At 37.2% G+C, this 14,071-nt stretch overlaps 2 protein-coding genes across 3 annotated transcripts in view; both read left to right on the top strand.

Annotated features, from left to right (window-relative positions):
* Positions 1–5,869, top strand: part of LOC115434353 (heparan-alpha-glucosaminide N-acetyltransferase) — a 65,303-nt gene extending 59,434 nt beyond the window's left edge. The window contains exon 17 of the mRNA XM_030156264.1: positions 5,726–5,869. Coding sequence (XP_030012124.1) covers positions 5,726–5,753 — 28 coding nt within the window. The 3' untranslated portion in view covers positions 5,754–5,869. The remainder of the gene's footprint in view (positions 1–5,725) is intronic.
* A 2,939-nt stretch (positions 5,870–8,808) lies between these two features.
* Positions 8,809–14,071, top strand: part of LOC115434343 (proto-oncogene tyrosine-protein kinase receptor Ret-like) — a 73,164-nt gene continuing 67,901 nt past the window's right edge. For both annotated transcript variants that reach the window (XM_030156246.1, XM_030156247.1), the window contains exon 1: positions 8,809–9,038. In XM_030156246.1, coding sequence (XP_030012106.1) covers positions 8,969–9,038 — 70 coding nt within the window. In that variant the 5' untranslated portion in view covers positions 8,809–8,968. The remainder of the gene's footprint in view (positions 9,039–14,071) is intronic.

The raw sequence follows: 14,071 nt of genomic DNA, 5'->3' as shown, positions 1-14,071 counted from the left end.
ATATGAACATCATCTGTCATATTCTGCAGATACCATTATCTTTTTTTTTTATTAATATGAGTGCTAGTCACTGTAAAATATATTGATTATTATAACATGTGTGGGACTGTAAAAGCTTGGCTCGTACTTTCCTAATCGTTTGATTTAATCTTCCAGTGATGCACCTACCCACGTACATCTGCATGAATCATAACAAAACAAAGAAAACTTCTATCAGATATGACTGGATGCAGCTAATGTTCAGTTAAATCAGTTTTATAAGAACACATCTGATTTGCTCTCAGCGTGGGCAGTGAATTATTTAGTGGTTGCCACGTGTTTTGTGCTCTGAATAGACTGATTAAAGTAAATATACTGAGGTGGTACTTAACAAATTAGCCCGAGTGATTCCACTACACACCAGGCTGGTCATTATGAGTCTGTTGCCATGGCCACTCCTCTTCTTCCTGTGTGTGTGGGTACCATCTGCTGTCCGAGTCACAGCTCTTTAATAGGGGTCAAGATGCACAGCTCACAAAGGAGTGTCATTAATGGGACCGACACCTCTTGCACTCCTTCTATTAGAAAATCAGGGGAATTACACAAATCCAATTCAGCGGAGGACAACGATGACGCCCCCCGGAGCCCTTTACACATTCTACATTTACATATTTTACACACAAAGCTGCTTGTCTTGAGGTTTCATCTTCAGAACATTTCTACCATTCCGCTTGAGTGATTTATGCCAGTTTTTGCTGCACGTATGACAGCGTTGAGCATCAGGTCAGGCGGTGTGTGCATCATGAAATGACCATCTACTTAATGAAATGAGATGAAATGAAAGCCCTGCTCTTCTTCCAGAGGAAATCATGTGACTGTAATAACGCTGGACGGCACGGCGTAGTGCTTTTGGTAATTGTCTTGAACACAAGTTGTTGTCTGAATCCCCTGTAGGTACTCCCTGAGCTTCTTGAACAAGACTCAAACCTGTAATTGCATCTGGAGCTACCGTGCCAGCGATGGAAAGGCATAGCCGCTGCTTCATAACTTGAAAATGAAATCAATACAGACTCACAAAGAGGTCTAAAGATATCTTTTCTTTTCTGCATCATTTGTGAGCGCAGCGATGAGATGACGCTGTAAATTCAGACATTTAGCTGAATCATTTGGAGTTGCTTACAGTAACAACAGCTTGATGAGGCCGAAAGGCTTTAGATAAAGATAAATACACAGTGACAAACATTCCTCTTACATTTCAGGCTGAATTTCTTCCCAACACACTCTGCAGTTTTTCCAAGCTCAATGCCATTGCAGCACAGTCACAAGAAGACCATACGACACCGCTGTGGTTCCACGTATCACGACCACACCACATTTCCTTGTCTGTATTGATTGTCGTTGAGCATACGTCTCAGGATACCTATGGAAACTTTATCCCAGATACAATGTTCTCATGCAGACCGCTCGGCTTCTTATATCACATAATGATCTTCACAGTCGCCCGATGGAGCAAACAGGATTATATTTGTGTCATATACAGTGTAAGTGAACACTTTCATACAGTATCTGCTGAACAGATCATTTATTTCAGGATATAATGTCTGTTTTGCATATTCACAGAGCAGGATAGAAGTGCAGCTTTGGAAATAATTACTGGACGTCGGTGACAAAATATTGGAACGTCAGCATTAGTCATGAACCTGACCTGTACAGACATATCAATCAGATGAACCACACATTAACTATTTGCTTTACAGATTGAATAAAGATATGAGCTGTAGCAGATTGATGGCAAAAACCACAAGTTTCTCAATAACAGATGACTCTGATGTTGAAAAAATAGTGCACAAACAGAATATCAGGTCATGTTGAAGGATTTTTATACTGAATCTCTATTAAAAAAAAATCACAGCTGTTTTAATCATTTCCAAAGCTGTATTTGTGTTAGAGTTTTAGAACGTCAACAACCAAATGACCAAAGATAAACCATAATATCTGCTCTATATACAATGTTTCAATATAATTTGAAGGACCGCTAGAATTTAATAAGAACATGAAATATGTGATTTTTCAACAGCCATTCTGGCCTGGGTTTAAAAATGGAAACTAGAACTGATTTAAGTCACTTCTTTTATCGTTATACTGCAGAAACTGAAGCAAATATTGATAATTTCATTTTCATAAGGGGAAAATCACCAATTAATATGAATTGTTGTTTTTGTTATGTTAGAATGAGTTTAGGAGAAGGAGAAGGTTGACATGTTTCAACAGTAGTTCAACTGATTTCTTCTATTTTCTTCTATATTTAGAATTAGAATAGAATAGAATAGAAAAGACTTTATTTGCCATTTGCACAGATACATCGCAGTATAGGTACACTGGAATTCTTGTGCGTTTCCCTGAATCACAGAATCCAAAAAAAACATGAACAAAAACAGAAACAAAACAAAACACAGCTTAAACATAAATGTAGATAAAACATAGATACAGCTAAAACGTAAACATAGCTAAAACATAAAGACAGCTAAAACATAAACACAGCTGAAACAAACACAGGTAAAACATAAACACAGCTGAAACAAACATAACTAGAACACAAACACAGCTAAGACATAAACACAGTTAAAACATATAACTAAAACAAACACAGCTAAAACACAAACAGCTAAAACATAAACACAGCTAAAACATATTAAAAACAGTTATTGCATAGAGAGACACGAATACACACTTGTAAAATAGAGTAGTGTATCAGAAAAAAAAAAAAAGTCTTTTGTTATTTTGTTCCATATTATTGTATTTGACTGTAGACCATAGTTGATATTAAGGAAAAACATTCACCAAAAAGCAGAAATGGACCAAATAAACACTAAAGACTGTAGTTATATGACAATAGGTGATGACATTTAACATTGCTGCGTAAAAATAATGCAGAAATATCACAGTTGTTGGAGCTACCGTGTTGCTTCTATGGAGTTGCAGCCGAGGCTTGATCTGCAATTGGTAATTTCAGCTGTCAATCATATATTTAACCCTCCTTCCTATCTGAAAACACCTGTGACTAATCAAAACCTCCTGACACACGGTAGATTTGACTCCTGTTTGACTATTGTGTGTTTAAGATTTAAAGGACATTTAGATTTTAAGACGAGGCTTCGTGGTGATTCTGCTCTTTAAATGTGGGCAGTGAGGTTCAGCTGTTGTTTGTGTTTTTCTTTTGCTATTTTTAACCCTTTAAAGACAATCCAAGGACCTGCTTCAGTGGAGATGGAAGGTTCTAGTTCTAACTGAGGCTGGGTGGTAAGGCTAAAAACATTAGCTCATAGCAGTCGATATAATCATTAATAGGTGATGATGTTAAATCGTTTGGTCTTTTTTGTGGCTTGGAAGTGGAAGAAACCTGATGCTTATATATAATATGTAACACATAAGATGAAAACAATACAGAAAATTACAAAAAACCTAAAGATAAATTCAATGTAAATGATCTTAATTTATGGATTTCATATCTTCTTTATAGTCATAACAAGGCAAACACAATGTGACACAGTCTGTTCATTAGTGATTTATTTCTTGTTTTGTTCATTCTTACATTAATTGTGATCATTGTCAGTATCGATAAAGGTCAAATTATTGTTTTTTTTTTCTACTTTAACGGCTGTTTTGATCCTGAGGAAACCAGACAAAAGTGGTATAAAACACGATAGTGACGTATAAGATGCGAAGAGATGAAACGGATGTAAAAGATTATTTATGGTTTTAAAACCTTCTTTATAGTGAAAACATGACAAAAACAACATGACACAGTCTCTGCTTTGGTAATTTGGTTCTTATTTTGTTCATTTTTTCATTAATTGTGATAATTGTCAGTACTGATAATCATCTTGATAAATGTTAAATCATTATTTGTGTTCAACTTTAAAGGTTGTCTTTTGATCCTCAGTGAAAGTTGAAAGTCAGATGATTCTTTATGATTTTACATTATTTATAAAGAAACATCAATATTTAGCTGTTTACTATGATAATGGTCAATATTTTGGGATTATTTTAGTTTTATAAGACTAAATTAACCCATAAAGACCCAAACATCCTCTGTCGACCAAAAGCACCTGCTGATCTAAACTGCTTAATAACTGTTTGTCCACTAATCCTATCAATACATGTCAATAATTGGTGCAAAATGCAGTTTGTCATCATTTCATGGTCATCAGATGACCCATTTGGACGTTCAGAGGCTCCATAGTTACCATGGAAACACCGTCATCTTCTACAACATTGATTCACCAGTAAAACCCATGGAGTTGGATCAATGACAGGGTGGATATACTGGGTTTATCAGTTAATGATATATTTTGCTGAAAAAGTCACTTTTCTTCAGTTTTTTCTGTTTTTGATATAATAACACTCAACTCTAATCTGAGCTTTGATAAATATCTACATGATCAGTAAATTAAATATGGGAAAATAGATGATTTTCACTGAAAAAATGCAAAATGTGGAGGATAGCATTATAATAAAATGGTGATAAATCATTTAGTAAAGGTTAAATAGAGAGAAAAAATAATTTGGGAACTAACACAAAAGCTACACTAGGTCTTTATGGGTTAAGTAAAAGACTAAAGACATAAGACATAAATACAGCTCTAGTCTCTGCTTTTACAACATTAAATCAAGATAAAGAAACAGCACAATATGGGTTCTTTAACGTCTTTAAAGAGGGTATTTGTAGTTGTGATGTAATATTCTTAATGGTCCAGACATTGCAGTTCAGTTGTAAAGATAAAACATGTTTCAACATCAAGATATGCAGGATTAAAACACCCAAACATTAACCCTTTCATGCATAGTGGTCACTCCAGTGGACAGTTATTCTACAGCTGTTCTATTGTATATTCATGGACTTTGTTGTTTTAGTTTCATATCAGCCAACGCAGTGGACGCTCATGCATCATCCCATACACTGACATTGATAACATTACTGTAACTTTGCTGTTCTTGATAAACCCGATCTAACACATTCGAGTGTAAATCAATTCCTTGTTATTGTTATTAGACTGTAATTAACAACAAAAGTTGTTTTATTTTTGGCATATTATGTCCATGAAGTGAGTAATGACTAGTATTAGAGTACACTACAAACAAAAAGTTAAGGATATTTCTTTTTTTGTCTTGTCATTTTTTGGGTCATTTTTACCATTTGTAAATAAAACTATGTCTGGTCATTAAAAAAATGTGTTTCAATTCACACACAAAAAAGTAAAAAGCGTTGTGCAAGAATCCCAACTGAAAAAAAAAAAAAAAAAAGCCCAAAAATTAAAAATTTCCATAACTTTTTGTTTGTAGTCTATGTTAAAATGTGAGAAAACGTCAAATAAGCAGCATTTAATGTTTTTATTTCATAGTTTTCACACAGTAGATCAGTAAACACATGTTTCTTTGCTTCAAAAATTAAACACATGGTGTCCAGCTTTGTGGACATTTTTGCAACTCCATGAAAAATAGCTTCATAAAAAAAACCAAAAAAACTTGCATTGGGTTTTTTTATGCCCAAAGAGGAATAAAGAAAAAAATCTTGATTAATGTTCTCATAATTCATGCATGAAAGGGTTAAACATGTCCTAGTATTTTATTGTTTTTAAACCACTCCAGGTCATATTGTCACTGAACTGCTGTCGTTGTCCAGTCCTGGTCCAGTCCACACCAAAGTTCTACAGTAACAGATGAATATGATCTCCTCTTCCTCCAGCTTCCTGCTCCTTTGGCGGCCTCGCTGAGCTCCAGCCTCTTGCGACGTTCAAAGACATCGATTGGAGGCGTTTTCTGTGTGAGTGACTGGTGTCCTGCCCCGAGGCTGCAGCCATGCATCACTCCACACTATCCGGTCACAGAGTCCAGCACTTTAACACAGGCCTCAGCCCCCAACGCCGCCTCGCCCTCCGCCCGGACAGGTCCCCCCGTCCACAGCCTGACGCCGGGAACAGGAGAGCTGCTCGGTGGGTGTAATTTATGAGTCGCACTCTGCAAAGCCTGCCAGTATAAAGTGTTATTAATCCATATGGTGGTTTGGGCTGCAGTTCAGCAGTGAAAAGGCTCATTAGTCAGACCACTAATCTGTAACCTCCACACAAGCACCAGGTCAGTGGATGTTTGACCACTGCAGGGGCTGATGGGTAAAAGACACTGCATGTGTAAATGTGTAAACTTTAGTAAAAGCACTAAAGTTTACACATTTACAAGGGCAGAATATACGTAAAGGTCCATATCACTACCAAACATTACAACACAAGGAGAAAATAAGCTAATGCTATGCACTTTTTGTACATTTTTAATCTAAACTTCTGTTAAATTGACACTAGTGCAGTGAATAAACACATAAATCTACTTTTGCTGTGTAGCAACATGTGAGGAAACTACGGAAGAGGATTAGGGCCACTGGAAAAAATAAATAAATAGAATTAAGGTCCAATATATTTTTGTATTATTATTCTGAGATTAAAGTCAGAATTCAGAGAGAAAAAGTCAGAATTCAGACATAGCTGCTAATGGACACATAAGCAGCTTTCATATCATATTCATCTCATTAATTCAACTGAACTCCGGGACTTTATGTCAAAACCTCATTCACATTTTTTTCTTGTAGCATTGGCAAAATTATCAGTCTTTTTCGCAAAATTCTGACTTTTTTCTCAGAACAATAATAAAAAAAATATTTATGACAGTCAGAATTCTGAGAAAAAAGTCAGAATTCTAAGATTAAAGTCAGAATTCTGAGAAAAAGTCATACTTTTGAGAAAAAGATTAATAGTTTTGTCAACACTTCAAGAAAAAACCCATGAATGAAGTTTTGACATAAAATCCCTGAGTTCAGACGAATTAATGAGATAAATGTTATAAAAGCTGCTCATGTCCATTTAGACCATTGTTTCTCAGTCTTTTATGAACAAACGCCCCCTCACCTCATCATGTGCCTCTAGCCACCCCACCCCCACACCCCCTCCAAAACAAATTTGCAACCGTGGGGGGGGGGGGGGGGGCATCATGGAAATTCACCATTGTGATAAAATGCTAGTTGACATTGCAACTGATACATTGTGATGACTAACGCCCCCCATTTCTGTCTCAGCGCCCCCCCTTTCATCTTTCTCCTTCCATACACTCCCCATGTAGTCCCCCATTGAGAAACACTGATTTAGTCTAAAATTGGAGTGACTTTCATCATCTGGTAAGTTTAATTTAGATTCTGTGTGTGATTATTGTTGACATCTAGTGGTGAAGTTGCAGATTGCAGCCCACTGAATACACCACCTCATGCTCCTGGACAGTGGCCGCATGAAGACACTCTTGTTGTCAGTGTTTTTTCTGTTCTGGGCTTTTGTTTAAAGGGATATTAAGTGTTGAGTTGATGGCAGTAAAGAAGATCAACACTAGAGAAAAGAAGAAGAAGAAGATCACTTGTGCATGAAGTAACTGTGAAAACACGATAGTCGCCATGACTGATGATGACCTGCTCCCCCCATAGATAAAAACACATCTATTTTCATTTTTGCATGATCATACACTAATGAAAACACATGCACATCTGCACTTAATCTTCCTAAATCTTACACTTTATTTGTAAAAATAGGCGTGGGCAGATGAAGACTTTGAAGCTGTGTTTACGCAGGATTATTACAAAATGCAGGTTTGTTGTGGATTAAGATACATGTTTTTTTGTTTGTTTGTTTTACATATTTAGAAGTAGCTATATGGGTTGTATTGCAGAATTGTGATAGTATCCCGATTTTCAACTATAATATTACTGGATCAAACTACAATGCAGGTTAATTTATATGTTTTGAAGCTGTGTTTTTGCGGGATTATTACAAAATGCAGGTTTGTTATGGGTTAAACTACATGTTTTTTTGGGTTTTTTTACAATATTTAGAAGTAGCTATATATGGGCTGTGTTCCAGAATCGTGATAGTATCCCGATTTTCAACTATAATATTATTGGATCAAACTGCAGTACAGGTTCATTTATATGTTTTGAAGCCGTGTTTTTGCAGGATTATTACAAAATGCAGGTTTGTTGTGGATTAAGATACATGTTTTTTTGTTTGTTTGTTTTGTTTTTACCTATTTAGAAGTAGCTACGTATGGGTTGTGTTGCAGAATCATGATAGTATCCCAATTTGCAACTTTAATATTATTAGATCTGACTACAATGCCGGTTTTGAAGCTGTGTTTTTGCAGGATTATTACAAAATGCAAGTTTGTTGTGGGTTAAGCTACATGTTTTGTTGTTTTTTTTTTACATATTTAGAAGTAGCTACCTATGGGTTGTGTTGCAGAATCATGATAGTATCCCAATTTGCAACTTTAACATTAATAGATCTAACTACAATGCAGGTTTTGAAGCTGTGTTTATGCAGAATTATTGCACAATGCAGGTTTGATATGGGTTAAGCTACATGTTTTTTACATTTTTAGAAGAATGTATGGGTTGTGATGCAGAATCGTGATAGTTTGTCGTTATAATTTTCACCTGTATTATTATTGGATCCAACTTTTCCATCTGAAGTAAAACGCATGCTCCTAGCAGTATTCAGAGCTGTCTGTAAAAGCACAGGCTGCTGCTCTGAAGTCCTCCCACTGCGCATTTAATGATAATTGTTAATAATTTTCCCCCCGCCGGGTGTTAATGAGATGGCTGACCCGCTGCTGAATTATGCTCTTAAATTTCCTGAGCTCAGGCTGCGGAAGCGGCGGTGGGGGGATGAGTGGATGAGGGGATGAGAGGATGAGTGGACCTCCCCCTGGTCCGCAGCCACTCAGACCCGCAGACTCAGAGCCGCGCACAGCAGCTCGTCCGTGGGACACCGAGGACTCCGCTCCGCGCTCCGGACGCGCACATTTGGGGTTTTTACGCACCGCGTCAGTGGCCGGTTTTCAGGGGGAACTTTTCTGAATCGCGTTTTCATTCAGAAACTTTCACTTATGGTTCGCAAATATGGGGTCAAGTTGTGGTTTGTGTGGAGGAAACATCGCAGTGGTTGTGCTTCTACTGCTGCTGCTGGAAGGTAGGATTTACCCTGACTTCTGCAAACACAAGGGTTAGAAAAGATGCACGGTTTCACACGCGTAATGCACAAATCCATCCAGACTGGACAAATAAAGGAGACAGAGAGCGTTTGTAATGAGTTGGTTTGTGTTATTTGAGATATCATCTGATTATCTACAGCATCACATGTTGTTACTGGAGGACTGAAGCATCCTCCTTATCTCTGGTTTGTCTTCCAGCCAGTCTGGACTGTAGTATTTTTATTTTTTATTTTTTTTAAACCAGGAAAAAAAGATCCCATTGAGATTAAGAACCTCTTTTCCAAGGGAGTCCTGGCCAAGAGACATGCAGCATGAAATACAACACAGTTACAATTAGGGATGTAACGATGTGAAAATTTCATATCATGGTTATTGTGACCAAAATTATCACGGTTATCATTATTATCACGGTTTTGTTGAAATGTGCTTGAAATGTTCAAAAAGTTCTTGTCTCATGCACAACCTGAGATAATTTAACCAAGTTGTATTTTGAAAAAAAAAAAAAAAAAAAAAAAGAACCAAAAAAAAAACCCAAAATAAAATAACAGGCATAATGTACTTTCTTTTGGCAGAAACATTCAAATATTAACATGTAACATCAAACATACAAATGTGCATTAAAGATGGAACCTTATGGACATTGTTTGACCATTTTCCATATCAACTTTGTGTTGAAAGTGTGGTAATCAAACATGGTTATCATGATAATTATATTTTAAACGGTAATATTAACCATTGGGAATTTTATCACAGTTTATTGTTATACCGGTAATCGTTACATCCCTAGTTACAATACAATATGTGCCTTAAATTCACATATTCATGATTATCTGTGAAGAAGTGTGAGAAAAGAAGAGGAGCATGGAGTGTTTGTGAGCTGAAGTGTAGATAGATCCCTCCTGGACAAACACATCAACTGGCAGCTCATGTGTGAAGCTGACTTGCTTTTCCTGGAAACCTTTTTGGAGGTTGAGTGAGTTCGAGGCTTTTCAGAGGTGTATCTGGGATGGCATCCACACAATGCGATGCTGCGCTTTCTGCTGCTGGCTGAGAAGTGATACTTGCATTGTGCACTGGTTGTTATGTGTGGATGGCACATTGAAACCTAGAGTCCAATGAATACAGCCATATATCATAATATTATAATCCATTCACAATCCCACAGCCCACACTGTACCAACACTGTCCTCCCATGCCGTCTATATTTAAAGTGTCTCTCATAGCTCAGGACTGTGCAAATCTCACTGATGTCAAATGTGATGCTCGGACGAATATAGGCCATTGTGTGGAAATTTCTAATTTGTTTTGGGATTTAGAGCAGTCTTAACAGAGGCTATTATCAGCGCCGCTCTCAGAGATGCTGCACGGTGTAAAAGTATGTGTTGTGTGACTTTAGATGTGAATGGTGTCGCTTCCATCTACAGTTTCCCTGCCTTGTGCTGAAATGATTCATGGAGTTTTTAAGGTGCAGCGGTTGCATGTAATGGACTTGGAGAGTTTTCATCGTGGCAGCAGGACGGAGTGTTTTTATGGAGAAAAATGTGATCGTGATAATGTATTGTGTGACGTTGATGGTCGATATCGATAATTGTCACGATAAATCATTATTTCTTCCAAGTTTAAAGGATGGTTTTTGGTTCTGACGGATCCAGAGGTTATAGAAGACTAACACATGACTTTAGTGTCTGATTTCATCCCAGTTTTGATCATTTTAATCACTATTTATTGGGATATTTGGAGTTATCCAAATATTGTTTCCATTGTTTCCTGAAAGAGGCTGATTTTTTGGTTCTGAGGTCAAAATCGAATTAACCAGGTGGTTATTTAAGGGTTTTAAGTGGTTCATAAAAGACTGAAACACAAGCTTAGTATCTGACTTTATTCTAGTTTTGTTCATTTAAGTCACTAGTTACTGGGAGTTGGAGTTATCACAACAAACATCAAGGTATTGTTTCCTGAAAGAGGCTAATTTTTGGTTCTGACTCAACATTGCAAAAACTAGATCTGTATTTTTGGTTTTAAGTTAAAAACAGAAATGAGACAAAAACCTTAGACGAGATGAAAACCACTTAAGACCCAAACAACGTGCTGTCTCTTCTTTGGTGATTTATTGCTGATTTCTTTGTTTCACTTGATATGAGGAAAATATGCAGAATCAGAGTTCTCCAACAAAATCAAAACTACAATAAAGATGATTATTTATTCGTTTATGGTCAGAACATGACAAACACTAAATCTGGAGTAAAGTTAAGTAAAAGTGTCTGATTTATTTGATGATATAAACAGAATAAACCTGAAAGACAAAAACTTTCACATTGTGATGACAATAATCATAGCGATAGTTGTTGGTGTTGATGCCCAGAGGCAAAAAATCATGATGCTACAAAAAACTGGAAAAGCACTGGGAGAGCGCAGACATCTGCCAAGACAGATCAACCCCCCCACCCCCCCCCCCTCCAGTCACCACCCAAATTTAATCATTTGTTCCTTGTGCCAGTATCAACATTTCCTGAAAATGTCATCAAAATCTGCCCATAACTTTTTGAGTTATGTTGCTAACAGACAGACAGACAGACAGACAGACAAACCCTGATGAAAACATAACCATAACTAGTGTTCAGAGAACGCAAACCTCCGCCAAACACACCGAACGGTGTGCATGTGTGGATCGACTATTTCTGTTTAAATTCAACAGTTTCCAGGTTGTTCCATACAGCAGAAAAAGTTGAAGCTTGGTACCAGTCATGTGTATGTCAAATTAGATTCAATTCCAATCAGTTTTGTTGAGTTATAATGAAAAATGTGTGGTCAATGGGATTTTCAGTGTTAAATGTAAATGTCCACAGAGTCCACATTCCACAGTGGATGTGGACAATTTTGTGCCAGATACAAGATATTGTCCTAAGCTACGGGTGATCCAATTGGAGGCTAATCGGAGTCGTTTTGAATTTTTTATGAATTTTTGAAAATGGCTCACATGATGACAGATAGGAAAATTGTTAGATGTTGTGACCTTGCTGTGACCTGAACTTTGGCCTACTTGGCCCAAAATGTAATGGGTTGGTCCCAGGGCCTAGGCCTATCTGTGGGAAGATTGGGAAAGATGGGGTGGAAGAGTTTTCCTGTAAAGTTGCTAACAAACAAACAAACAACAAACACACAAAGCAAAGTGATCACAATACCTCCTGGCAGAGTAACTAGAAAAGCACTCAGAGAGCACAGACTTCTGCCAGGGCAGATCAGTCAACCCCCCCCCCCCCCCCCCCCCCAAATTTCATCCAAATCTGTCCAGAACTTTTTGAGTTATCTTGCTAACAGACAGACAAAACAAATAACACCCCCCCCCCCCATCACCACCAAATTTAATCATTGGTTCCTTGGCCAGTATCCTGAAAATTTAATGAAAATCCGTCCATAACTTTTTGAGTATCTTGCTAACAGACAGACAGACAAAACCTCTGCCATTACACTTGGCGGAGGTAAATATATCGCAATATATCATGATGATCGTATTACGCCCCCACTTCCATCTCTCTCCTCTATCGTACATGATCGGCCTCCACATGCGTCTCATCGTGTCTGGTCATGGAGGTCGTCGCTCCTCCTGAACTCCTACAGATGATCCGGTTTATTCTGAACGTCAAGGACGCGTTGGTAATTACACGGGTGGTGAAACCTACACCGTGTGCGTGTGCTTGTGCGTGGACATGGCGTCCCTCACTTCACCTGCCTGTTTGCTTCAACAATAGCCGTGCAGTCGTCCAGGAGGAGCGGCGGGTGAGCGGCGGGCGGCGGGCAGGTGTGCAGCAGCTGCTCTTATCTCTGGGCAAACACTGGCTGTTTGTTTTCCTTTAGAAAATATCGCCTGTTATACAAGTGCACACAGCGTTCAGATTGCAGGCCGGACGTTAACTGCCCTCAAAGTGACACATCATAGGGATTTTACGCAGAAGTTAACGCTTTTGTTTCACTTTTCGGACACTAACATCTTGTTTTTAAAGCACTTTTTTGCATCCATGAGCCACATAAATCACCATATCCTTATTTAATATTTGATGAAAGCCTAAGGAGAGGCCTGCTTTGTTTGTTTGAGTCCCAAAAGAAAGACGCTGCGGTCGGTGTTTGTGTTTCTCGTCATCGCCGTTTGCAGGTTACAAGGTTACTGATTAGTTTAGTGTTTCTTGCTGAATTAATTAAAGTGAGGAATTGGCAATCAGCTCTCACTATAAGACTCATCAGCATTTTAACTGAGCTCAAAGCAGCATCGGCCACACTTTAAAGAACAGGAGAACAGGTGTTTACAGCTCCAAGTAAATTAAAGGCCAGGTTGTCTGAGGAGTTAAAGTTTATCTGTGAAGCTCCTGAAATAAGTTTACATTCATTTATTTTTTTCCTGACAAAACCTGGCCAAAGTCTTTTATAGCATTAAGTGAAATGAGCAACATAAGCACTAATGTAAAACATCAACAAACAAAAATGAATAAAATGATCAACATGAATAAAATGGGCACAGTAGTCGAGGAATCTGTAAAAATATACTAAAAACTGGACAAGATAGCTAACAAAATAAAAAATGAACCAAATAATCTTATAAACAAACATAATGTGAAGAAAATAAAATCAAAATGATGACAAATGAACAAAATAATGAATGAAAAGGAGAAAATATTAAAACATAAAGAATAAAATGAGTTTAAATGAACAATAGTAGCAGTAGTAATAGTAACAGTTGACAAAATTTTTAAAAAAAAAATGGGCAAACAAGTTTAAAAAACCTGCCAAAAATAACCAACAAAATTGCCAAATAGTACACATTGAACTAAATACATAGAAAACTGAAGAAAACTAACATAAAAAAATGAAGAAAATAATCTAATAATCATGTGAAGAAAATAAAGTCAAACTGAAGACAAATGAACAAAATAATGAACGAAATGAGAAAAAATAAACTGATTTTGAAAAAAAAAAAAGAACGATACAGTCGACAAAATCAATAAAAATGGACAAAACT

Source organism: Sphaeramia orbicularis, chromosome 15 (assembly GCF_902148855.1).
Source record: "Sphaeramia orbicularis chromosome 15, fSphaOr1.1, whole genome shotgun sequence".
NCBI classification, from domain to species: Eukaryota; Metazoa; Chordata; class Actinopteri; order Kurtiformes; family Apogonidae; genus Sphaeramia; species Sphaeramia orbicularis.
Note: the sequence above shows the minus strand (reverse complement) of the source record. Positions and strands in the feature narration are given on the sequence as shown.